Here is a 27,658-nt window from a genome sequence, read left to right on the forward strand (position 1 = left end):
TTCCTAATGTCAACGTATTCCTGTTAGAATGATTAAGCACCAGCAAAGAGAACCTTACACGGTTTGGAAGGGGAGCATTATGGGGTATAATGTTTAAGCATGAGGAAAGAGGCCACTGTCACCTTGGGAGCAGAACAGGTCTGTTTCACAAAAGTGTACATATCTTTTTTTTTGCATTCCACTAACACTATACTATTATACTTGCTAGACAATATTTCAACTGTGTTTTCCCTGGACACACCCTGGACTGGTGTGGTTCCTGTTGTAAAATGTCATTTTAAGATGAGAAACATGTCACCATTAACTGTTTTGTTTAGATTATATTTTAGGCAAAGCAGGGCATTAAATTTTAGTCCCATACTTTTCTGCTCCCTTTTTTCTATTCTGTTTTGACCTTCAGTGTCCTTACAACAGCACAGTCACTCTTGTTCCCAGCTTTTGTGTGAATTTTTGCCACAGTCTTGTTGAGATTCTTTTTCCCTGACAGCAGCTGCATAGCTTTCCAATATTCCATGACAGACTCTTTCCCACCAACAGCTAGAATATTCATGAGAATTCCACAGAAGTCATTCAATGTTGGGCTTCACAAGTAATAGGAGATAATCAAACCACTTTGTAAATTAATATGTAGGATGTGTCTGCAGAATTTATATAAATATATGCAAATGTCTTTGTTAAACTGCATTTCAGTGCAAACAAATTTGCCTTTCTGTTACTCAGAATGAAATAGGATTTACCTTAGAATTTCTTTGAGCAGTGTGAGACTGAAGTTACTGAACATTGTAATGGTATCTACACTAGGTACTCAGACCTGTTCAGCTGCTAAAGCTTCTTTCAAGACATGAGGAACTTAGGAGTTGTGACACCTGAAGTTATCGACATTTTCTCAAAGTTACAATTTTGGTCCCTTGATTAAAGCTAAGCCCACTTATGTTACCACAGCGAACATTTCTATGCCTTAAAAATACATGGTAGCACCTTCAGATGATAACCCTGCCTGCTGATTCAGTGAGTTAAATGTCTATGTGTGTTATACCACACTTCAACAGAGCAAGGGAGATTGGACGGGTACACCATTTCATGACCCTGCAAGTCCAGAGCATCTGTAATTTTAAGAGTTTAGATATAAGAAAGAATCTGGACATCCTTTGCTTGTTCAAGTCCTGTATCAGGCAGTTGGCTGTCCAAGGACTTAGGAGAAATAAAAAACCTAGATGGGGCTAGGGCAGTGAGTATTCTGCTAGATCAGTCACTGGAAGAGCCCTGTGTAACACACACAAACACGAGAGAGAGAGAGAGAGAGAGAGAGAGAGAGAGAGAGAGAGAGAGAGAGAGAGAAACATCCTATAATTATACCTATAAGGTTTTCCAGGACATGATAAGCTCTGTAATCATGGCATATTAAAAAGATCAGCACAATCAGCTCTCTAATAGAGGTACCCAAACATAGGAGAAGGTAACAGCAAAATCATTTCCCAAGCTTTCCTAGTTACAGATGGTAGATGATAGTCTTTGCTGCCATGTTGAGAATCTTCACATAGATGTTGTGGATTAGGGAATGAAAATATTGCCTTGTTAAAAAAACTTATGGGAAATAACACCCCTCCCCAGGGTTAATGTCATTGCTAATGACAAGAGGGAAAGATAGGGGTGTAATTATATATTGGTTAATCATCTTGAGTGCAGTTAGTGAATACCCCAAATCAACAATGCTTTTGGATTTTTTCTTTTTTTAGATAGAGTTTTGAAATAATGCTACTGTTAGGTCTGCAGCTCTAGGATTAATGGAGACAAATGTGTTTCATTTGGCATAGCTTGGAGAGATGCCCACATGTAATGAGCCACACATTTCCCATTATTGCAATGCATTGACTTGCATTTTTTAAAACAAACCTGTAGACTCTGAAGTTTATTGCTCCTCTTTCTTATTTTAAAACCCCTTGGAGGCCGACTATCTCATTAGTCCCATAAACCCAAAATTCAATCAGATGAAGTTTAATCGATAGGGCAAAACAAGGTGTGTATCTGGCAGAAAGGACAACTCGTGTCCTCAAGCAGCTCTGAGGCTTAATAAAAAGAAAAAAAGTCAAATGTTGCCATTAGCCTACATTAGGCTTCCCCTACCCAATAACCTGCATATTTGAATGTGAATTATAGCTTCCAGGAAATACCTTTTTACAAAGACTGGTGCAGAATTGCTAAATGAGAAAGGTCAGTTTGTTCAAGTGGCATGACTTTAAAATTCTGGTTGATTATAGTGGAGCAGATTAACAACTGCATTGGAGTTACAAAGTTTTACTCTAATTCCCTGATATAAATCTGTTTTTTGTAGGTCAGCCTTCCCCAATTTGATGCTCTCCAGGTATTTTGGACTACAACTCCCAACAGTCCCAGGCATGGCTAATGGTTAGGGTTGAAGGAGTTGTAACTAAAACATCTGAAGGACACTAGGTTGGGAAAGTCTGAAATAGGTTATTCGAGAAACCTGACACTTAGGAAGACGAACTCCTGATGATGATACAACTGAATCCAGGAGAAAGCTTGCCACTGACAATATTATTACAGAGCAGGCCTCAGCCCTGAAAAGTTTACACAAGATGTTTGACGTAATGTGTGAAAGGAGACAGGGAGAAGAAATCACAGATGAGATTCTATATCGTATCTCTATCATTCTGCGTGAATGCTATTGGCTGCCAGTTGAGTATTTGTAACATAAAATGGTTGCTTCAGTTGCATAGACTCCACAGGTTTTATCCAATTAAGTTCTACACAGAGTAGACCCATTGAAATAAATGGACCTTATTAATGGACATGATGAACTTTCAATGGGTCTGCTTTGAAGAAGAAGAGAAGAGTTTGGATTTGATATCCCGCCTTTCACTCCCTTTAAGGAGTCTCAAAGCGGCTAACATTCTCCTTTCCCTTCCTCCCCCACAACAAACACTCTGTGAGGTGAGTGGGGCTGAAAGACTTCAGAGAAGTGTGACTAGCCCAAGGTCACCCAGCAGCTGCATGTGGAGGAGCGGAGACGCGAACCCGGTTCCCCAGATTACAAGACTACCGCTCTTAACCACTATACCACACTGGCTCTCCAGTGTGACTAGTGTTGGATACAATCTAGTAAGTCTATTCCAGCAGCCCACTGAGGACAGCTTTGCTAATAGAAGTACAGAATGTACCCAGCAAAACATTTGTACTTCTGTAAGAAAACTCTGCTCACACAATGCACTTCAGTACATCTACATGTGGGTAACATGCAATTTAAAGTTGTTTTTTCCTCACTTTGTTGCCCACATATTGGGGGAAATCTGAATTAAATGAGAGCAAAGTGTGGGCTGCCACTTGAATGAGGACATTGTGTGGAAAATGTGAAAAACATGCACGCAGGTGATGCCTCATATCCACTTTAAACTGTCATGCGTACGCAGCCTCAGTACCAGTAGTTGGGGAACAATGGTGGGAGGGAACTATTGTCTTCATGTTTAGTTTCTAGCCCTATAGACATCTGGTTGACCACTCTGGGAAAGAATAAAATATAAGCCTGTGACTTGATCCAGCACAGCTCTCTTATACTGATCATTTATGAAACTGTGGACCCATAGGAATTGTGTGTTTACTTGGAAGCCCCTCTGCATTCAATGTGGGTAAGGGTTAAACTATATTAAAGGCATGTTTGAATCTCATGCTTGAAAGTCCCCACAGTATTTTCTTTACAAAAAAAAGCAGTTGCATTGCCCCCTTATCTGACTGCAACCACAATATAGTAGGGGGTGGGAGTTCATATTTTCCCCTTGCTATTTTCCTACTGAAACTCATATCCAAGGCTACCGTTTGTGCGTGCAGCCACTTGGGAGGCAAATAGCAGCATGTGAGACAATTCAGTAGAAAAATGGATTGGGGGTAAGGGTCAATACCCATGCAAACTAGACCAGATTGAGGTCCCATAGCTACTTTTTAAAAATACAGAAATAGATGTGGAGATCCTAAACCTAAGATTCTAACACAAATTAACATGTAGCTTGATGCTTTTTAGCAGGTAAAGATGGCACTACTAATCATGTCTGCATCCTGTCTCATATTAATATTCTTGTATGATTCAATTGAGTTCTTTACATTAATGTTTTTAAATAGTGGGTCAGATTTTGTTAAAACATTCAGTGTGCTTTTTGGTTATATTACAGCCAAATCAGAAGTTGTGCCAACTTCTGATTTATTAAGGCATTGTGCCACTTTCCTTTTGCCCACTAAATTGAAAGTTCACAAGACAGGGTTCCAATCGTTTTAAAACAGAAGACAATTGTTTAATTAGTGGAATATTCAGTACTTAATTACAGTAGACAATTAAAGCCAATTAAATTTTGGCAGCCTCTTCACATAAGCGTAAATGGGTCTTTCTGTGATAGATTATGACATGGGAACCCAAGATACAAAATGAAAATACTTCATACATCAGCACTTTGTAATTTGGCAACGAAGTATGACCCCAAAGTTACTAGCCATTGTGAACTGTTTGCCTTAAAACAATGTTTTACTCTTTTCACATATTCTATTTTTTAAAAAAGTATAGCATATGCATGTATATAGCTATACTTGGAATGAACTTTGGCTGGAATGAAAATTAAGTTGTTCAATAAGTTAAATGTTTCAAATCAGGCTAAAAACTCTGACTGAATTAACAAATGAAGGATTAATAATTCAAGCTTCTCACCACTTTGTGACGAGAAGGACTCCAGGAGACATTTCAGTACGTCTATAAACATTTGATTCCATTTGCAGCAGGTGGCAGCACAGAGCCCCTACTCTATTTCAGTCAGTATCACCCATCTGTAACTACTCACAGAAATACCGTATTTTTTGCACCGTAACACTCACTTTTTTCCTCCTAGAAAGTAAGGGGAAATGTCTGTGCATGTTATAGAGCGAATGCCTGTGGGTGGTGGTGGTGGTGGGGATCTGCTGCAGTCGTGAGCAGAGGATCCATGGTTCCCCTTCCTTCCCTCCTCCGTGGTTACAAAGTACAGATCCACATGGATCCTCAGGATTTTTGCATTGGGCTACTCCAAACTCACTTTCAGATCACAAGTCTGTGGCCACAGCATGAACCACAAAAATCATATATCCACTATTTCGTTTAGAATATTTTTTTTCTTGTTTTCCTCCTCTAAAAACTACGTGCGTGTTATGGTCTGGTGCGTGTTATAGAGCGAAAAATACGGTATATACTGGGCTTCCACTCACACAGGAGAGCTTTTCAAACCCCCTGAAATGTCATCACCTCCAAAGCAGTATTCTGAGAGGTGTGAGACACTGTCACCTCCCCATATGCATGCAGATACATATTGGAGTTTCAATCCAGAACATTTATAATAACGATGAAAGCTGACTTTTAAATTTATTTATTTAATGAGAATGAGCCTTAATATGCAATGTTATGCTGGCTTTGTGTAATTAAAAGCAACGTATACATGAGAAAATGCATTTATACAATATACTGTAAAATCATTTCAAAATGTGCATTGCAACATTTATTACCACATATATCAATCAAAATTAGACACATATGAGACTTACATGTGATACAAAAGGAAAGAATATCACAATGCAGACTTTTTTTTAAAAAAACCACTTTTTCAGATGAAACAAACCTTATTAATGGAACAGTTTTAAAACAGATAAAAATCAACTAGGTTGACTATTCCACATCTTCTGAACAAAGTCTTTTGCAATTTGATTTTTTTTATACAATCACATGGCCTTGCTTTCACAGCTGTGGAAAAATAAAATACATAATATAACTATGTTGCCATGCTCTTTGCAATTTAGAAGTATCATAAAGATATAGTGGCAAAGAGGAAAAAAATCTTCAAAAGTTGAGTAAAACAATCAAAATAACAACTAATTAGGCAGGTCTAAGAATGGTGTGTTTCGTACTACCCCTAAGCCAACACTATTTCTAAACATATTCTCACATAGCCATACATTGCATAATGCATACACAGAAACTGCAGCTTACAAAAAACAAAGAGAGTTTAGGAGTTAAAGCACAGCTAACCCAATTCCAATATAGCTCATGAGCCTCTGAGGGTGAGAGGGCTCATCTGCACCATACTGTAGCCCTCTGGTTTGGCTGCTGTTCCCACATACTGTGGGATAACCAGCCTCACATAAATCTAATTAAAACATGAAGTGATTAATGCCATAGAGTAAGCTCTCCTGTCAGGTTTAGCTAGGCCACTCCTCCTTACATTGGGAGGAGGGCAATCAAAACTTTTGTTCCCCTTCAATCTACCTGAGAAGCTCAAATTGTGAAGAGGTTTTGAGCTGGTTGCTGCAACTCAGACTACATGGCTCTTACAAACCATTTTTGTGTTCCTATGCCAATAATTTCACCATTGTAACTAATGCAAGTTTTACTGCCTTTGTTTTCTGGCTGATGCATGGAAATGCACATGAAACTGACCTTTGGAGAATTTGTAAGTAAACCATTTTTAAACTTATTGAACGTGGGGTCTTTTTCTAAGCTAGAGGAAGATGGGAACTTTGAAAGGAACTTAGAAAGTCATATTTTAAAGGTCTAATAGCTTATATTTCCATGCTTTACTTTGCTGCATATTTTGTGATTTTAAACTTCTGCTGGGGTTCTCTCACCAAAAATAGTTGCCCCAACCTTGGATCTTGACACCCAGGAATCCTCCTTTTGTATATCTATATTTTCCTCATAACCAACACATATTGCTTTACAAGGACCACACATGTGTTTACTTTTGTTTTGCATTTTGTGTAACATTGCCATTTTGAATATCCTGCCCATGGCTTTGCATAAGCAACCCAGATCCCTCCCTGCCCCCCACCCCGAACCTCTGACCATGAACTTTCCAGTGGAAAGAAGGTAAATTCATATGCTGCACAGGGGGCTTTTTTGTATTTCTGGGCTTTTGCCATATTAGATTTATTTGCACATCTGCGTAGAGATGGGTCTTTGCACTCTAACAAAAGAAAAGTACTAGGAATGCTTGAAAACAAGGAAATACAATTCTTGGCTTGTGGTAAGAAGTGCAAAATAGCTGAGAAGCACCATATAAGTAGAAACCTAGTAGCAAATAAAAAAACCTTATGTGATATTTATTTCATCAATAGCTATGATCATAGGAAGGGTTATAATAAAAGAAAGTACAATTTAGTGCTTACATACCAGTTTTTTTCTTTCTTTCATCTCTAAATACTTATTCTAGTTTGATAGCTTACTGGTTCTTAGTTTCTTTGGCTTTGAGTAACTCACTTGTTTTTCCTGCCAACATGTTAAAGCATTAAAGCAAATTACATTTACAATTAAGAAAATCAAAATACTTTGAACAGAGTTGCATTCATCCAAGAGCTACCCTAACAAATGTCATTCCTACCTATTACATATTTTTATGCTGAAATATTGAAGTAATGCGCATACAACATGTGACTAGCAAAACATCTAAGATATCATTCTAAACATTTTGATTAAGTTAAAATCAAAACCAGCCACATTTTTTTAGGCCATGGAATTGAAAGGTTTTACGACTTCCGGGGTGGCACCATCGGCAATGGCGGGCTCCCTCTGAACCGGAGGGACCAGCTCCGCGCGAAACGGGTCTTTTCCGCTGCGGCGAAGCGGGGACCCTTTCAGAAATCACAGGCAGATGAAGCCTGTGACCGTGGGACTCGGCGGGCACCTTTAGCGCCCCCCCAACACGCAAAGGAACCCACTAACGGGCTCCAAAGCAAAGAGGGGGAAGTGGCGCGGTGCTGTGAGTCAACTGCTATTTCCGTGGAGCGAAGCCGCACAGCCGTTGCCGGAGAGCGCTGCCTTTTTCCTGGGAAAATTTGGCATCTAAAGTAATCACCCGTGAGTACTCAAACATTGAACAATTGGACTTCAAATAAGAACTGGCGATTAGAAAGGAATTGGACTTAAAAATTTACCTTAATTTGGTACTGAAACGGGAAGGTCTAAAGAGGAAGTCAGCCTTCCATTTCCTTGTAGTCAGAAGAAAGCAAAGACAACGTAAACTAGAGCTTAGAAAATTACTTTTAAAGGATTGTTTTTCACCATCTAAAAGCGTTGAACCCCCCTTCGGTAGCAGGAGAAGAAGGGGGATCTTTTTTGGACTGTTTAAACCTGCAGAAGTGAGTTTAAAGTAAAGTAACTTTCCACCGTCCTGACCCTGGAGCGGGGTGTCAGAATTGACGTTTTGAAGCTCATTGACCAGAGACAAATGTTTTTGACAGATAGTTAAAAGAAGAGTAACATTGTGATCCCACTGTTTCCTTTCGCATTTCAAAGGAAAATTTTTGACAAAATATCTTAGAAAAAGAAACTTTGTTGCTATTGTTCTTGGAGGAGAGAGCAACCGGAGGTTTCCCCCTAGAGGGGGACTGTGAAACTGTAACCAATTCTAGGGAGCTTGCAGCTGCCAGATTACAACCGTGGGAAAGGACTTGCGACCTTGCAGGACAATGTTTTCAGAAGCACTGTTGGGTGCTTTCTGTAAAATAAATGCCCTATTGGATCAGTTAAGTCAGAAGACGGATTTGATGACTAATGCGGCCAGAACATTTGAACAGGTAGTGCGAAATTATATGGAGCCCACCCAGGAACTTAAACAGGAGTGTGTACTGACAGAGCAGATGATAGAAGAGGATGTTGCAGAATCTTGGGCGCCAGAGATGAAGGGACTTTTGGCCCAGCAGGAAAATGAGCCTTTGGATTTGACAAATGAACTTGGAAAAAACCAGATTTGGAAAGACAAAGTTTGGATTGACTTGGAAATGGGGGGTTGGACTGACCCCCCTATGCAGGGAAGTTTGGACTTTCCAAGTCTGGCAATGGGCCGTCAGAGGTTTGGAGCTGTTGGGACTTCCAATTTTGGAGGGAATTTGAAACATGTCTTAAAATACCACATGGAGTCTAGTCTGGACTATGGGAAAGGGGCTGATTTGTTGAAAAGGGTCAAAAACACTACCAAGCTGGAGTTCCCACGAGTGAAAGGAAAATATGAAGAAGAGCTGCGGAAGGGACGTGGAAGAGATTTGAAGGCCTCGGATATAAGATCACCAGGTTAATGTGCCAGACCAGTGGGACAAAAAGGACTGACAATCCCAGGACCAGGGGGAGGGGACGCTGGAAGAAGATTGGATTGTTTTTATTCTCTTTTTTATCATTAGAAATGTCTTATGAACGTTGGAAAAATGTTGAAATGAAACTACTTGGCTCTTGTAAAAATGTTTAAAGAATTAGGTAAAAAGGTAATGGTTATGAGAAGCTGGTAAAAATAAGATTTAAGTTTTAAGTTTTAAGGTTTTTTATAAGATAAGATGAAAATAGAGTAAGGTAATGTAATGACAGAATATTATGAATTATGGAAAGGATTTGCTGTGACAATTATTAATTAAGATACAAGAGATGGGAGGAGGAGGAGGTCATGGAAAGAAGGTAATGAAAGTGGAGAATTTGAAAATGATGGTTTTATTTTTTCTTTTTCTTTTTCTGTTTTCTGTTTTTGTCTTTTTTCTTTGTATTTTTTTTTAAATTCTTTTTTCAATAAATATCATTTTTAAAAAAAGGAATTGAAAGGTTTTACTATAAACAAGTAAATATTTCAGTCAAAATTACCATGTAATGGAGAATCAGAATATGGGACTGGGAAGTATGAATGATATTCTAGAATTAATTAATTTGCTAAAAAAACCCCACCCCTCTTATAAACATTTCTGAATAAGACCTTGTTCTTAATGTGGTGCTTTCCATTATCTGTTTTATGTATGAGTCAATACGGCAAATTTCCCTCTCCTTGTTCTTGCACTAACATGCCTATAAATACTATTACTAAACCTTTAACTGCTGTCTTTTTCCACTTCTGTTTGATGCAGATGCCAAGTGCGTTTCCATCTTTGACAAAATCTGAATTGAGTTTGTATCTTTGCAATGGGATGACTTGTTTGTCTTGGGTATCTTAAAAAAAACCAAAAACATTATTCCGCCATTAATTTACAATCATACATGGTTACAAATGTCCTTGGAAATGGAACTTTAAAAAATACGTATAGTGTGATGTGTCTTATCATTACAATACATTCTGTGGAAAACATTAAATCTTTTTTACTGTTAATTTTAATTCTTTTTACTTGTTTTTAACTGCTCTTATTGATCATATTTCTTGTAAACTGTGCCAAGTTTTACTACAAAGTAAGTGGTGCCATATACAAATTTTGTTAAAATAAATAAAAGGAATGAGAAGAAAACTGGAAAGAAAGCAGATGCTTTTGGCAAGGTAGTTTACATATTCAGTGCTAGCCCTGAGTATAAGAAGGTTTTGAACTTTACAGAACTCCACTGAAAGTCTGATCATGCTATTTAATATACATTTTAAATGTACATTTTGTAATACGTTTAATTCTCTTTTAAGAGTGTCATGCTAATGTCAAAGACAATATGCGTTGACCTCGCTTTGCCATCTAAGGAAACAAGTAGTCAAAATATACTGGCAATCTATGCGGTACAACCCGATAATACTTACTGAAGTTAATGAAAAAATGTTATTCATTTGTCTGGTAGAAAAAGACGCGCATCAAAATAAATGAAAAGGGTATTCTCACTTACCCTTCAAAAAGCACATAGCGAAGAACTCCTAGGCACTTTCTCATCTAGGCACTGATCAGCTTGAGGCCTTAGTTTTAACCATGCAGTATCAGTATGGTGTTCAAATTATTTTCTAAGGCAGAAGTAGCTAAACTGTGTTGCCCTCCAGATGTTATTGACTCCAGCTCCCATCATCCCAGCAAGCATAGGTAACAGTCAAGGATGATGTGGGTTGTGGTCCAGAAACTTCTGGAGGACCACAACTTCCACATCCTTTTCTAAGGACACATCTGCACAGATTTGTTTTATTTTCTGTTGGGCTCAGCAGCGCTAATTAAGCCCATATGATTCCCACAGGCCATACAGCACACACACACAGCCTGAGCTAAGCACCTGATATTCAGATAGGGAAGGAAGGTATTTGTAAGAAACTGCTGGCTAAGCCTAAGTCATATACCTGAAATTTGACACAAAATGACCCCCCCCTTCTTTCTATGCTGTCTTTGTATGAATCAGCAGTATGAGGAAACTCCTATGCTGAAATGGATTAAATACCTTTATTACTAGGTATACCTGTAGGCAGTTGCCCTGCAGATGATGACTAGAAGTCTTAATGGTATCTTGCTGGGATATTCCTAGTGATTCTTTGTGATCTCCTTGTTTGGCCCTACTGTGTACTGAGCTGCATAAACTGTAAGCATTCATTTTCTCTTCTTCAGCTGAGCTTTGTATTTGATTGTGAAATATTCTGGGATTTCCCTCATCCACATCTGAGTGAGACATGCAGGGATGGGATTTCTTTGACTCGGTGGTCAAGGTATTCTGGCTTGTTCTGAAATTTGAAGGTGTATTCAGATGCTGGTGGACAACTGATACATGGTGCACTGCAAGGTCACTAGGTGATTTCAAAGAGGAATTTAGTCTTATGGATTTGAATTTACTTGAATCCCTGTCTAAAACTCCTCCATTAGCTAAAGCATAATTTGCCAAGTGTCCATAATTCTCATTTTTCTCTTTTAATGCAAGTTTACTAGACTTAACATTGGCTTTTCCAGTCTGTATCCGAAGAGCACTTCCGTTTGTAATATTTTTTAATGATGCATCACGTAACAATTTGTTAACTTGATCTGTACTAGGCTTGAATACAGCCAATTTAGCAGCTGTGTTCATTACTTTAAAAGCATTCTGCCTTTTCTTTTCATGGGTGGCCTTTGTGGTCTGCTTATCCATCTGCAACAGCTTTCCTTTAAAGATGGGTATGATTCTGGTAGAATAATTTCTTAAAGTATTATTTGACATTTTAAAAGATACTTTTGAGTTTAGCATTCCTGCAGATTCTTCTGAAGTTTTTTCTTGTTTCCTACTATACACTTTTCGCCCTGGCGCCTCAATGTTCTTGTCTTCTGCTAGTAAACTGAGATTAGTAAAAATATCTGTTTTCGGTTGGTTGGCTTTAAGCTCCCTCTTGTGGCTATTTTCTATAGCACATGCTGAAGAACTGAGCATGCCTTTTTTTGGAATTACCGGTACTTGAGTCAAAGTTACCTTGCAGTTCCTTTTTCCAGTGAGATTGGCTGGTTTGGAGCTAACTTTCTAAAAACCGAGAAACCATAGAGTAATTTGAAATACATTATGTACCATTAACAGGTTTTGTATACAACGATTTTTGGGGAAAATCTGAATTACCGGTACATGGGACGGGAAGTGTGGGCTGCTACTTGAATGAGAACATCGTGCGGATGAAGTAAAAAAAACAAGCAAGCATGCAAGGCATCAAAACAAATAAACTACATAGTTTAAGACTGCTGGGTGCCCTGTCATGTTGGGGGAGGGTGCCATATAAATAGCACAATGATTAGTTTCTGAAGTTATTACTAGTTTCTGAAGTTCTTACTAGTTTTCCCACAAATCAGTGGAAAACTGCTCATAATAATCAGAGATCCTAACTAGGAAGACCTGGAATCATTTTAGGCACATAACTATTTGCAGTTATCATGCCAGCAACAAGAGCAACCATCACATCTCTGGTTGTCACAGTAAAAATTATGTGGGCTACTTTGGTTTCCACGTGACTGCTGTGTCTGCTTTAGTTGTTCACCCTCTTACTTCAGCCACTTCATATATTATCCCACTGTTATAAGAGCAGAAAGAGATGGCTTCTATGTGCCACAATGGCAAAAACCAAAGTACAGTAGCTGTTTTCCAAAGTTTCTAAAACTATTCCCAAGATCCATTAACAATACATCCAGGAATTTCAACAGGAATATTTAAATAGCCTTTACCTGTACAGATGATTGGGTAAGATCTTTGGTGGCATATAATGCTTTACTTATCATTTTAACAGGAAGCCCACAAATGTGTGGAATGACAGTCTTCAGATCAGCAGCAAAAGCACTTAGAACACCTTCTAAATCTACTCTAGGAAAGTACTGCACTGGCTGACTTCGTATGCAACTGAAAGGATATCTGAGTTGGTGTTAAGGACTGAAAGAAATTGTTTGAGAAATATACATAGAGAAGTTGTTGCTTCATTCCTTGTGCAATGTGTATGATAAAGACAGGGGGTACAATCTCCTGCACAAGGTCTACTGAAATGAATGGAAGCTGCACACAAGTGCCCCTTTCCAGCTCCTGTTTATTGCAACAAGGCTTTCACTGGGAAATTTTCCTTGATTAAGGCCATGCTATATCTGCACCTTAGCAAGAATTGTGAAGAATGGGATCATTTGGCAGTTAGCACCACTGGTGCTCAAAAGTGTGTGCAGACTGCAAAAGGGCAAACACATAACTGTTGACAATGACCATTTAAACTTCCATAACAATTGATGTAATTGATGCATCTGTGGTAGCAACTGATGCATCTGTGCTGATTCAACTTAAAACTGAAATGGAGCACAAATAAAGTGAAGACAATTTGAATCAAGATTTAACAAAACAAAATAAGTTATGTTCATATGTATTTCAGTTATCTAAAGAATAGTGGTTCTAGTTCATGCAGTGCTCTGCAGCTGCTGCGATTCTACATAGAACATTACAGTGCAGCACAAAGAATTCTGTTTCTGAAAAACCCACCCTTTACTTACTTTAAAAAATAAATTTTGGGCCATTATGCTTTTTTCAAGCATGTTTTACAACTATATAGATTCTGCCTGCTGAAATATCAGAAGCTGGGTAAAATGTTCTAATAGTCGGGATAATACTTCAGTGTCCTTCATACCTCCTTCTCCCTCCCAATGAAGATAAAAATCAGGATAAATGATTCAAAACAAGAAAAAAAAATCTAAATTTGTACAGAATTTAGGTCACAGGATTTAGCCTTTTGGTGTAGAATTTTGATTGTGTGTTTATGTGACCATTTAAAAAATGATTTATAACTCAAAGAAGATGAAATTATGTGTATTCAGAGTGGTGATAACTATTATTTGCACTTAACAAATGCTGAATGGGAAATAGCCTTTTATGTTCTCACTAAAATCAGAGACTTTAAAAGGGCTTATGTTATATTATGTCACTTTCATTTACTATGGAACTACTTGATAATTTTAACTACTGAGCTTGATTATTTTATGAAACTTTGTGTATAGCAGGTTTGGCCCATAATCTTAGGTAGGTGCCAAAAAGGAGAAATAAATTAATACATAAATATAAAGTTTATAAAAGATATGTGAAGAGTTGCTCCCCTATCAGTTTGAAGTAAACGTTGCAATAAATCCCAGGATCCTCTGGAAGAATATAGCCATACTGAAGAAAATATATATACATAAACACAAGGAGGTTAAGAACTTGCTATATAAAATAGTCAACATTGAACAAATTATGTATTTGCATTCACTTACCAGATTTTCCCAGTGCAGCTGCAAATCACTATATGACTGGAATGGAGTATCGGGTGGAATTATGTGGCTAATGCTTATGATCTGACCCATTTTCATGCTGTGCAGAAGTAAGGAAAGAAAACTAAAAAATAATAATTCCATGCCATATAATGAGATAGAAGACATAGTTACTTTCATGACACATATGAATTGTGCTGGATGATCCTACAGTCCACCCACACCAGTGAGTGATTTACAGCATTGTAACTTAACTTGGCTAGTGAAACAATTTGCCTGTTTTACAGAAAGTAGATCAGAAACTGAACTGTCACTCTTTGTTTATAATTTAACAGTAAAATTTTATCTGCTACAAAGCTGTGACATTTTCGACAGTCTCTCATACAGAAAAAGCTGGTAACTCAAATTTATCTGCAGATATCACTTACAGTTTGATACAGGGAAAACAGATAGAATAAATTTTCCTATGGAAATGTGTAAAGATTAAAAATAGTATGCAATAAAAATAAAAATATAGACTTTGAAAATTTCCTTTTTTTAAAAAAATAATGAATATGCCAATTGAATTTGTATGAACACTTATGAAAAGTCGACATTGGTCATGAAATGTTTTTTCTCCTTGAGTAATCAATTTCCAAACTAGTCATAATTACTAATACATATTGCAGGAGATGTGTTGTTCATCTCATTAGCATTTCTTGTTGAAATATAAAAACATACCTTGGCAAAACATAGCACCAGTTACTTAAAATAGAGTATTTTTGAATGATAGCATTATTATCACTGTCAAATTTCTTTAAGATGTTTGCTGAAATATTAAATTCTTCAAGCTGAGAATAGAAAAAAATCAATAAAGTAATTTTTCAAAGTATCTGCAAACATATACGGCAAGTAAGTATTATGCATTAAAATAATTAAGGTACCATAAAAACCTATACAGCATTCATCTACTTATTATGAAATCAAAACTTCATGAGTACATTGGCTTATAACCAACACGGCACTAAGCAACAATCTCACCAGTACAAATATTTCTCTTTGCAGAATGGGGTTCCCCATCCTTCACACTCACTAAATCTGTTCTGCAGATTCCCCAACCCTCTGGAGCAGATTTGGAGAAGGTGTAGGGTAAGGAAGGGGAAAGTGTCATGAATAATAAATAAACCCCCAATAGGATGCAGACTTGCAGGCCTAGTTAAAATGCAAGTAGAAAACATTGATTTACTCCTGTACCTCAGGTGGTGGCAGACGTACTGTGAAAACTTCGACACTAATGCAGAGCTGAGTCTCTGATACATTGATGTCCATAACTAAAATAAAATTTGTAATATTCAGATAATTAATAGGCAAAAACATTGTGCTTAATTTTAAACGAAGTTTCCAACCAACAATTTACACTATAGGAATCTGGCAAATCCAAGAGCTTAAGCACGTAGCAAATAGCCATCCCGCCTTCTCTGTGTAGCCCTAGCACTTTTTCTGGCAAAAGGGTTGTTTGCAGCAGCTACAGTTGTTTGAGCTATAAGGGAATTTGAACCCATGCTGGAGGAAAACCATAGTGCTTATGGTTCCAGACATGAATTGTTGATCTCCTAAAGGTCACAGAATTAGTAGCAGTAGAGGGGCATTCTAGGTTTTTCCTGGTTGTTTACTTGTGCCTTGTATTGGGGAGTGACATAATATAGGCATTCCTGTCATCACTGCATGTTGACAACTGCCTTTCATGCACACGTTATGTGCAGTCATCTTACTGGCCTCTGATTGCCACTTGACAATGGGAAATATATGCATAATCTGCCTTCATAGTGACTGATATACCAGGCTTTTAAAGATACATGACAGGATTCACCTAATAAAACCCATCAGCAAGGGCTTCAGTGTGCCCAATGGGGCTTTCCCCCCTCCTCAGCCCCCCAAAATTGGCTCAGGAGGGTGTTGAGAGAACCCCCAGTGTGTGGTGGGAGTGAGGAGAGGGATTGTTCCATCTTGCAAGCTGATATGCTTGTGCAGCCTGAACATTTGTAATAGCCTGACATAGCATTCCACCGAAAGATATCTTCATCAGGTTCCAACAAAGCAAACATAGTAGAGGTTCAGCTGGTGATCCTCTGTACCTGCATTTGATGCACAAATGATTCCATTATTTTTCAACCACACTGACATGAGTACACATATCACCAAAATAATTTCAGGTCCTGAGAGGGCAACATATATTTTCTTCAATCAATATTGTACTTACCAACTGCATTTTGCTTTCCCCTTTGTGACAGAAAATCTTTCCCTTAACAAATGGAATTGGTACATATTATAAAACAAATATGCCTGCTGCCTTTATAAAGCCTTTACAAATCAGTATTTTGGAAAGGATCTGGTTTCTCCCATCCAAGGCTGCCTCAAAATAGATTCCTTATGCAGTATGAAGCTTGGTTTCTCAAACATTTCACCCCCAGGGTCCACTTGAGATGACTAGAAGTTACTGAGACCCACAAGACACAGAATGGTGGTGCAGGGACAAAGCCAGAAAGAAAATGGTGCTAAATGGAAGCAGAGTTTGACATAATCCGTTGGCAATGATGGATATCATTTTCCACTGATGTCTAATCCATTTTAGGAAATTCTTTGTCACAGCATTTTCCTTGTGACAAGGAGTTCCATAACTTAGCTTTCCCCAAGCTAAGCACAGACACTTGAGCTGGAGGTACTATGACTCAACATCCCAATTTTAGACAGAATTTGCTGATTCAGAGCGTCTAAATAAGGGGTTGTCAAACCTTTTGGATCAAGGGACACATTTTTTTTATTTTCAGAGAGGGCTGAGGGCACCAGTCACAAAACCTTTTATCTCACTCTTTAATTACCTTCAGCACCTCCTCTGGTCCTTTGGGGGGTGGAAACTATCCTTACCTTTTCTCTGTCTCCTGGCCATCTTTATTTAGCATACAAGGAGTTGGTGCAGGCATTGGTCCCACCAAAAGGCTATGGCATGGCTAGGGAGTGGGGCAGACAATTGAGGAGGCACTGGCTAGACTGTGCAATTGAGCCCCACTGAATGAAAAATACAGTATCTTGAATGGAGTCATGACAATTCAAACAAGCTGACAAAGTTGTCTAGGCTTTTCTTACATAGGATTTTATATGGAAGTGAATATGTTTTATTTCTCAGAGTTGTGCTTTATCTTCTTTGAACCTGTAAATGCACAACTGTCATGTCAAATACCATTTGGCAGGAGTTCCGGTAGTGAACAAGCAGTGTGTGGTCTGATGAAATATGAACAAAAATTCTTGTTCTAGTCATGCTATGCAGTTTAGCTCAGTGCTATTCAGTCAGTGTCCCATGGGACCTTTTTCTCAACTCTCCCAAACTAGTTAGTACTAGGGGAGGTGACTGCCCAGATCAGAAGGAATATGCAAATACGCATGGGTATTATAAGCATTTACTAAAGTAACACTTAAAATTTCCTTAGGATCACTTGACAAAAGAAGATCTAAAGCTAGCAAATTGGCAATGTATGCAGAAAAGAGCAAATATATAACACTATATAGGACTGTGATTGTCAAAGGTTCAGAATAAATACCTTGTATCAAGAGATGACCAGCTTGGTTCCAATTAGGAGCAAGTTTGGCTATAAGTGTATAGGACAGGCAGGTTTGAAAGACAGCTGGAACAACTCTCTCTGGCATTGCCATCTAGTGTGATAAACCAAAAAACAATAAAAAATACATGCTTTCTCTTTCAAAATATGCTAATCATAGAGCATACTGACACTATATGAAGTTGATTGATCCATGCAGCGAAGTACATTCCACTCTGTCTAGCTGCAGCTCTTCTTTACCAAAGGGCCAAATTAAATGGGGTGACCAACAATTGCAATTGGCAGTTGTGGGACAATTTTCTGTTTGGTAAAACAGATGGTTTGAAGGGCAGGATACAGATCAGGACCACAGTGTGGGGAGAGAAGAGATGTAATCCACTGCCTCTGCCATGGTTTTTACAGTGGTGCCCCGCAAGATGAATGCCTCGCAAGATGAAAAACTTGCTAGACGAAAGGGTTTTGCGGTTTTTGAGCTGCTTCACAAGACGAATTTCCCTATGGGCTTGCTTCGCAAGACGAAAACGTCTTGCGTTTTTTGCAAGTTTGTTTTCTTTTTCTTAACACCGTTAATACAGTTGCGACTTGACTTCGAGGAGCAACTCATAGAACACGGTGTGGTAGCCTTTTTTTAGGTTTTTGGCAATTTTTGAAGCTTTTCCAAAACTTCCAACACCGTGCTTCGCAAGACGAAAAATTTGCTAGGCGAAAAAACTCGCGGAACGAATTAATTTCGTCTTGCGAGGCACCACTGTATCTTGATTGTCTCCACCAGGGAGGGAGGAGCTGTTATTTGCAGGAGGGAAGCTGCCATTGGCACTCTCTTGGGGTGGATAACAGCTGGGCTGGTGACCCATGGTGGGGACAAAGGGTAAAATCTTATCTCCCACAATGTTGGTTCCAATCTGAGTTGTTATCTACTAAACAAAAAAACAATCATTCAGTTCCCAGTGATGTGATTGAAATATCTAGTTTTGCCTTGGAAAGTGCTAACACAGCTTCCCAGTGTGCAGTAAATTACACAAGTTATTTTTCTTGGTTCAACATAATGTAGCAGTGTTGTATACTATTACAATTGTATAACATCTGTGCTAAAAAATGAAGTGAAAATGTAAGCTCTGTACTGAGGTACAGTCCTTCAATAGCCACCAATTTTCATGTTTTCTAATTTTCCTGGTTGGAGAGGAACGGTGGGAGAAACCAGCTGGGGAACCACCAAGGGAAGAAGACTCAGAGCCCAAAGAGTGGTGGTGGGACAATGATGAGTGGTCAGAGGGAGAAGACTGGGAAAGGGAGGTATTGGAAGCTGAGGAGGTAACAGGCCTTAGTGACCTGGGAAAGTGTGTAACAGAGAGAAGTTCCGAATCAGAGGCAGAAGCTGAAGCAGGAGGTGGAAGGAGAGAGGCCAAGAGGCAGAGATGAGTCAGGCTGGTGAAGTGTCATGGGTGTCTCCTCCTGCTGCTGCAACAAGCTCCCCTCCCTCTTGTCTCCCTGAACCAAAGGCAGGAAAAGGGTGGAAGAGCGATTGGCGATGCACAAGTCACAGTCTCCAATTGCTTGGAAAACAAACCCTGGAGAAAAGGGGACTTATACAGCTGTAGAAAGGAAGGGACCTTCCATATCAGCAACTGATTCATGGGAACAAGAGATAAGTTGCTGTGCCCGCTAGGCCTAATACTTCTGTGTCAATTGCATTTTTGCTAGTAAAGATAGCTCCAACTTTCACCGTGTGATTTACCACTGGCTCACTCCTGAAATTTGCCCTTTTCCTTTTCACTTTTCCTACAGAAAATTAGTTCTGTATTGATAGGTAGCAGGTCAGGGGGCAGAAACCTACAAAAACAGTTTTTCTGTTGATTTATACTAATAGCAAATTCATTATCCAAGTGTGGATTCTTATACAGCCTTAACAAGCTTAACAATTCTTAACAATTCTTAACAAGCTTGTGTGAACTGGTGAGGCATTGAACTGGTGATTAAAAAAATAATCAACTTGTGTTACTACAGGTAGTCCTAGGTATACTGCCACCAGCCACTGGACTGGGCATTATAAAGAAAAGTTTTCAAACTTTTCAGAGAGCTAGGTTTTATGTGAGGTATATACATTTAGCAAGTAAACAAAACAAATAAGTATATGCAATTGCTAAACAATGTAACCAGGCTTAGAAAAAACTTTTATTACTTACTATAGATCTGTTTTTCTCTATATAAGCTTGAAATTTTCCTGACTTATAGAAGAGTATCTAAAACAAGCAAAACAAACAAATATATCACAGATAGATATTGTTTGGATACATTTAATGAAGATAATCTTACATTTTTTGAGAAAAATGCAATTGGTCTCTCTCCCATATGTAGAAATGTTGAAATTTTCTCTAAATGACAAAAATCACTACAAAGAAACTATGTTACTTGGTTTGTTCATGACAGTTGTTTGTCTTTAGAATCTTTCTAAACTCATGTATTTAAGGGAAAGAGAAAATGGGAAGGCACTATGTTTAGTCCCCTTGTGACTTCAGGATAAGACCTTTCCAGAGGGTGGCTGATAAAGGCAACTGTCAAATGCTACGGTTGTATAACAAGCTTCTATGGACTGGAAAGTAATAGTCTAATCTTAAGATCAAGGTATCAATCACATGAATTCTGCTAACAATCTTTATCTTTGTAAGCATGTACATTTGCAGCCCTGCTAAGGAGCCTCATCACTGGCTTGTTCTCTGGTATAATATGAGATAGAAAGAATAGGGGGTTACAGATTTAGGGATTTAGGGGAGTGCTACTGGTTCAATCACTTTGGGTACAGCGCTTGGGGTTGTTGCAACTATGATATAGAATGAAAGGTGAGGGGGGTGGCTTGCTGAATTTTGGCATCACACGGGATGCTGTTGAAATTTGAGACCCCCAGGCCTACCACTGAATGTCTCCCAGTTTTTCCTCCTTGTTCTTGGCCTCCAACCTAATCAACCGTTGTAGCCAGAATGTTTGATCCTCAGACATATGATCAACATTTAAATTAAAGATGGGAGGCCTCTCATGCTTTCTGTGGTTGCCTGGAGTCCTATAAGACTTTGGGGTCTTTAGGGAAGAGCCAGGTCATTCCAATTGCCAGGGCAACCAGGCCTCTATACTTTTCTGCTTGTACAGCCTCACCAGTTCACTGTTGCTTGGCAACTTGGTTTCAGTTCTTCAGATCCTGGATGGGGAGTGGCAGTTTATTCCCTGGGGAAATCTTTCCTGGAAAACCCTGACTTCATAAGCTCAGACATAAGTGTGCTCAATATCTTGTCCAGGGGATCTTGGACCATCTATACTCTGAATTTATATATAAGTTACCAGAAATATTATTACTGACCGTCATAACCACTGAAATTTGATTCAATGTTCCAGGAACAGGTGAAGAAAGCACATCTTGATGCAGATGCAAGAGTTGCCTAGGTAAAGCATTCAAAACTTGTCACTAACCTCCACAATTCCATAATAGTAAATCTATAACCCAAAGTACACTGCACTCTACAATTTTTTTTCTTTTAGTCAACATTCTTTAAGATGTTGCTTCACAGTCATCTAAGTGTCCTCAGAATATCTGGCCATTAACTATGTATATTCTTTAATTCCATGTATCTTACCATAGATATTACTCATGGAAGTGAAGCACAGTTGATCAATTAGCAGAAAACAAAAATCCTAGCAAATGCAATTTCATATGTATGGATGCAATACCCATTTCTATATGTAAATTCTACTGGCCCATTCTTAAGACCTGATGTGCCAGCAAGCACAGGTCCACGTAGTCTGAGGCTAGGCTACAATTTTTAGAGGGAGACTAAGTCAGAGGTCCTTTACTTTTGAAATCATTTGAAGTGAGGCATATTGTGATAGTTCCATAGTAACATCAAGTTTTGTAATGTTGTAACAAAATCTTTATTGAGTCTTAAATATTTAATAATGTGTATTCATTATTGACTGGGTGCCTAAAACTGGCTTTAGTCAGAGGCAGCAAGTGTTTTATACACTCAGCTTCTTATCATTTTGGCATTTATTAGTGTACAAAGCATCTGAATTGTGAAGAAAGAATATCAGAACTTGAGCTACAGTAACTCTCTCACAGTCACAACAGAGTGTTCCTTGGCTCAGCAAGCTGCAATAGGATTGTTGGACCTTCTGCAGATAGTTTCAGTGCCTGTGATCTAACCATGATAAGCAACCTATATGTAAAAACATCAATGCATGCTTTCCCCCCAGCATCATCATCCCCCCTTCCGCCATGTGTCCACTATGAATTTCATTAGGATAGCAAAGGTGCAAAAAATACAATAAACAAATTTCCTTTACCTGCACATCTTCCTTTGTGCTGTTCTAATTTCTGTTGCTGCGAACTGAGAATTCAGTGTAACCTTCACGGCACAGAGTTTTCGCAGCTCAGGCAGACTGATGAAAAACAAAGACTGGCACGTAACGTCATTCATATTGCTTTGCTAGCTACAAGAACTGAGTAATCTCTGACCTATAACAAAGTGGAGGGTGGGAAATGATTATCAGAAAGGGCACATATAAATAAAGGCAAATTAATATAAGAAAGAGGGGGTAGGTGAGAAGAAGTTAGGTTTTTCAGTAGCACGTTACTGGGGAAGGATCACTGTACTGCATTATACAGGGAGCTGCCTCTGAAGACAGTATGGAAACTTATGCTGGTGCAGAATTCGCCAACTAGGTTGATCACCAGGGCAAAACAGTTTGAGCCTATCACACCAATACTGGCTCGACTGCACTGGCTGCCATTTAGTTTCGGGCCCAATTCAAAGTACTGGTTTTGACTATAAAGCCTTAAATGGTTCAGGATAGCAATACCTCAAGGATCACCTCTCCCCATATGAACTGACACAGACCCTGTGATGATCATTTGAGGCCCTTCTTCGTGTGCTGCCTTTTCTGTGGTAGTTCTCTATTTGTGCAATGCTCTCAGCAGGAAGGCTCATCTGACATCTTCATTACATAGTTTTAGGCACCAGGCCTTTGGCTGATTAAACATTCTATGGTCTTTGAAATGTGTGTGTGTGATTGGTTTTTGTTCTCATTTTGTATTTTTATGTTTTAATCTTTGGATGGAGGGCAGTATACAAATTTAATAAATTATCATGATAAATAATAAAATAATGGCATATGGGACTTCTGGCATAGTAGAACAGAAAGCAGTTTTGTGAACATCAGTAGTGGCCTCTTTATTGTCATATCAAACAGAGCCAGAAGCAGCACACAAGCTGCTTTTCAGCCCAACTTTTCATTCACCAAACATCATTCTGAAAACTGAATACCCAAATATATGACCAAATAACCCTCAAAATTTAAGTTATTGTATATCACTGGTATTATTTGGTTATGCATTCAAGCTGATTGTAGTGATGACCAGTAAGAGATTAGAACTTGGATTTACTGAGGTGAGTTGATTGTACAGAAAAAAGGAGCTTTGTGTAGTTTAAACTAAATTCAAATTGTTTCCTAAAAACAACTGCCTAGATACATATTTCTACCTAAAAAACTAGTGTGGGAGCGCATCAGAAGTCTGAAGGAAAGCTTTCTCTTGAGGCTGGGGTAGGGAAGACTGTTGAAAATCCCTCATCCTTATTTTACTGTTGACAGTTATGCTATTACGACATGATGACACTAGTAGTTCTACTTTTCTTGCAGTTCTTCCCTTACTTTCCCCCCTTCAGGCCTAACGTTAGCAGAAAGATGAAAAACTTGAAAAGCAGGAACTAAATCATGCAACCTTTCTCTTACAGAAGTTAATTTTGGGGCAATCTGTTTATTCCTATATTACTTATTCACAATATCCAGTGGTGGTTATTATATGTGAATGGACAATCACAGATATTCCGTAATCCTACCAATGGGCATGACCAATGGCGTGGTGACTCAAGACACAGCCTTCTTGGTGGCAGCACCTTGACTGAGGAAATACAATGGGCACTGAGGCTGTTAAGTTTCAGATGTTAACTACAAACACTTTTGCTCACTTGGGCTTTAGGGATGATTTCCCCCCTCAGTTTTTAACAATGTTGCTATTGCGCTGTTGTATAATGTTATGTTTAAAACTGCACAGCTTGTAATTATTGCATTCAGCTGGTGTGCTTATTATCACATGGTTCCCTGCCCCATCAAGAGGAAGGGTGGCATATAAATAAAATGGTAATAATAATATATTCAGCATTACTCAGTTGTGTCCATTCACACATTCAGCTGCCTGTCACAAAGTGCAGAGAAATCGAGGGATTCAGGTACGTGTGTGAAGCAGGCCCCTGTGGCTTATGGATACCTATTGCTGTATGTGTGCCACATTCCTGTTGCCAACCACCATTTGCCCAGAAAGTCTAGTTTGGCTCTGATGGTCGAGTTGTGAAGGGTTTTGCAGGGCAGCCTTTGAATCTGTTCCAAAGATCTGAGCGTCCTGAGGTGGATCTCTCCTCTTACTGGGAGGGCTACCTCGAAAGGCAGCGGGGAAGCAATCGTGAGGGCAAGAGCCCCAGTGAGAAGCCGAGCATAGAAGCCACCTAGCAAGAAAAGCGCGGGAAACGTGAGGGGGGGGGGGAGAGAACGTTACACAGGCAGCTTCCCCTGGAAGCGCCCTCTGTGAGGGGAGCAATCACGATGACAGAAAGTTGGAGAAAATGGAGTCATGAGGGAGGAAAGGGCGCGGTTTGGAGAAGGAACACGATATATAGGGGAGTCGGTCGCCTCTTCGACTTTTCTGCTGAGAAACCGGCTCCCCGCCTCCTCTTCACAAGCTTCTCAACTTTCCCCTCGCAACTCTCCCGCGGGGCTTAAGAGGGAGATAGTGTGAGGGGGGAAATGACTAACTACTTTTTTTGGGGGGGGGTGGCATGCGGAACAAGCCCCCGCTTCTTGCAAGGCAGTATTGGTCGTGGCGACGTTCCCCGCGTCCAAAGTTCAGGAGAGGCGCCCGATTCCGCAAAGGGCAACCTTTAGTCCTGGAAGGAGGCGGCGTCGGAATGAGGAACAAGCAGCCCAGGAGCAATGCGACTTCTCATCTCCTGCAGATAACCTATGCTGTAACATTCCCGGGGCCGGCCTGCCAGGAAGCACAAGTGTTCTTCTCCTTGAATCGAGGACCCTTTCTCTCTCTCTCTCTCTCTCTCTCTCTCTCTCTCTCTCTCTCTCTCTCTCTCTCTGTGTGAAGGTCTTCGCAATTGGTTAAAAAAACACACAACAACATTCCTTTTTACTGAGCCTCAGATCACTTACAATGCTGGACTTTCAAAGTTCCCTGAGTTCCCTGCTATACTGTGGTGCAATTTTGAGAGGGTTTATTTTGAACAAAGCCCCATTAGCTTATTTCTGCTAGCTCCAGCGGGTGATTTCCTTAATGACCATGGCAGAGAATCCTAACAAGAATTCTTGCTTGGATCCCAGAAAACTGCACTGTGTATGTATAGAATCCTAGAATTTGTCGAGTTGGAAGGGATCGCAAGGGTCAATCTAGTTCAACCTCCTGCAATGCAGGAATCTAATCTAAAGCATCCATGTAGAAGTGTACAAGATGACATATTACTCCTAAAGTATTATGGACAATATATTTTTCTGTCTCAAGGGGATGGGGACTCAGCATTACAGCCACCCAAATTTTAGGAACAACTGGCGTTTTGTAATGTGTAAACGCTATAGTAAGCATATAAATCTCTGCGTATTTTAGAAAATCATCTTCCTTTTGGTTTTTGAGCCAAACTTGTTTTTGGTTTTAAAACTAAACACCTGAATGTTTTAGACAGCAATCATATACTGTATCCACTCAACTGGGAATAAGCCCCTTTGAAAACAGTAGACCTATATAGCATTATACTGTTACTGAAGCAGTTTTTAATCCAAAGGAACTTTGTTAGAGACTAATGGAGTTCACATCAGATTTCATACCTGCTCAGTTGTGAAATATTTAACAGCTTTGAACTGACATAGTCTTGAATAGGTAAATAAGGCTCTAGAATAGAAAAACTGCCAAGAATCTTGCAGCACATTAAAAACAAATAACTATGATATAAAGCTAGAAACCTTTATAAACTGCAATTTAATTCAATTGCAACTGCTGAAACAGTGCTAGTGAGCAATCTTATGTACAAGAAGCTGGTGTAAAGCAGACCCGTGTAAATTAAGCTGATGTAAATTTATGCGAGATCCAAACTCTTCAGCAGCAGGGGTGCTACTGTCTAAAGCCAACCTAAGTCTGGCTGAGGGAAAACAAGTCTTTAAAATAGTGTTTGAGTTACACCACTGTTTCCTAAGTGGACGCAATACATATGTATCTATTGAGAGGGATGCGGGTGGCGCTGTGGGTAAAACCTCAGCGCCTAGGACTTGCCGATTGTATGGTCGGTGGTTCGAATCCCCGTGGCAGGGTGAGCTCCCGTCGTTCGGCCCCAGCTCCTGCCCACCTAGCAGTTTGAAAGCACCCCTAAGTGCAAGTAGATAAATAGGTACCACTCCAGAGGAAAGGTAAATGGCGTTTCCGTGTGCTTCGCTGGTGCTGGCTCGCCAGAGCAGCTTTGTCACGCTGGCCACGTGACCTGGAAGTGTCTCTGGACAGCGCTGGCCCCCGGCCTCTTAAGCAAGATGGGCACGCAACGCCAGAGTCGGACACGACTGGCCCGTACGGGCAGGGGTACCTTTACCTTTACCTTTACCTTTATCTATTGAGAACATAGATTCTCAGGCTTAATGCCCTAGGGCATTCAACCACTTCAGATGGTTGCATATTAATGAGGCCCACTAGTTACAAAATGTGGTACTGGGACTGAGCCAGTCAATATGGTGGCAGTTGGAGATAAAATCTGGCTTTATATGCTGGCACTTACTTACACTACTGTCAACTGATACCTAATACATCTTTGGAAATTGGTAAATTCTTTGCCATAGTCTTTTTTTTTGTAGCAAGGAGTTCCATAGCCCAGCTTTTTTCAGACTAAGTGCAAACATTTGCTGTGAGGTATTGTGACTCTCCAATTTAGGAAGAATTTGCTGACCCAGAGGCTCTAAATGGATTCTTTTATATTATCTCTTCCTACCTCCACATACCTCTCGGTGTATTTTTTTTTTTTTAAAAACCCAAATGTCTGGTAATTTATTCTCCCGTTCTCCAATTTGTACCCTATTCTCCCTGCTCCCCAAACCCCACTCTGCAAGTTTCTTTCATCCCTCCTCCCTGGTCCTTTTCACTCCTTCTCCTATAACAGCTTTCCTCTTTTATCCCTTTCCTTTCTATTCCCACTTTGTTTGTTCATAATAAATATGAACTTCTTATCTCATTTTCTAATTTCCTTCAACATCTCTTCTGGCCCTTTCCCCTCAGAGGAAGCACTTCCTTCCCTTCATTGTCTCCCTCTACTCAGCATGCTCTTCTTCTTCTTTGGCGATCACTTGTAGCCAAGTAAGATTGTCTTCCATAAATGTAAAGTGTTGCTGGTACTGGCATCAGTCCAACCAAAAGGCTATGCCATGGTTAGGGGCAGGGCAGTCTGTGGCACTGTGGCCCACCTGAAAGTGGCCCGTGGTGGGTTCCTGGCTGGCTCACTGTTTGAGAAAGCAGATAACAACTCAACTGCTTCTTACAGGTGCCACAT

General features: G+C 39.5%; 1 protein-coding gene and 1 long non-coding RNA gene across 2 annotated transcripts; one reads left to right on the top strand and one right to left on the bottom strand.

Moving 5' to 3' along the window:
• The first annotated feature begins 5,222 nt into the window (after positions 1-5,222).
• Positions 5,223-9,856, top strand: LOC308593275. The gene is made up of 3 exons (XR_014010886.1): positions 5,223-5,769; positions 7,196-7,542; positions 9,605-9,856. It is a non-coding gene; the product is annotated as an uncharacterized lncRNA (long non-coding RNA).
• LOC308593274 (uncharacterized protein C18orf63) lies at positions 7,182-25,186 on the bottom strand. The gene is made up of 14 exons (XM_081205474.1): positions 23,561-25,186; positions 22,365-22,536; positions 21,385-21,463; positions 20,219-20,275; positions 18,018-18,129; positions 16,682-16,723; positions 15,676-15,752; positions 15,163-15,272; positions 14,446-14,542; positions 14,274-14,350; positions 12,892-13,075; positions 11,165-12,202; positions 9,863-9,982; positions 7,182-7,288 (listed from the first exon to the last, which is right to left on the bottom strand). The coding sequence occupies exons 2-14, from the start codon at positions 22,496-22,498 to the stop codon at positions 7,229-7,231; spliced, it is 2,187 nt and encodes a 728-aa protein (XP_081061600.1). The 5' UTR covers positions 22,499-22,536; positions 23,561-25,186; the 3' UTR covers positions 7,182-7,228.
• Between the last annotated feature and the right edge of the window lie 2,472 nt (positions 25,187-27,658).

This window comes from Podarcis bocagei (genome assembly GCF_964188305.1).
Source record: "Podarcis bocagei genome assembly, chromosome: 8".
Classification (NCBI taxonomy): Eukaryota; Metazoa; Chordata; class Lepidosauria; order Squamata; family Lacertidae; genus Podarcis; species Podarcis bocagei.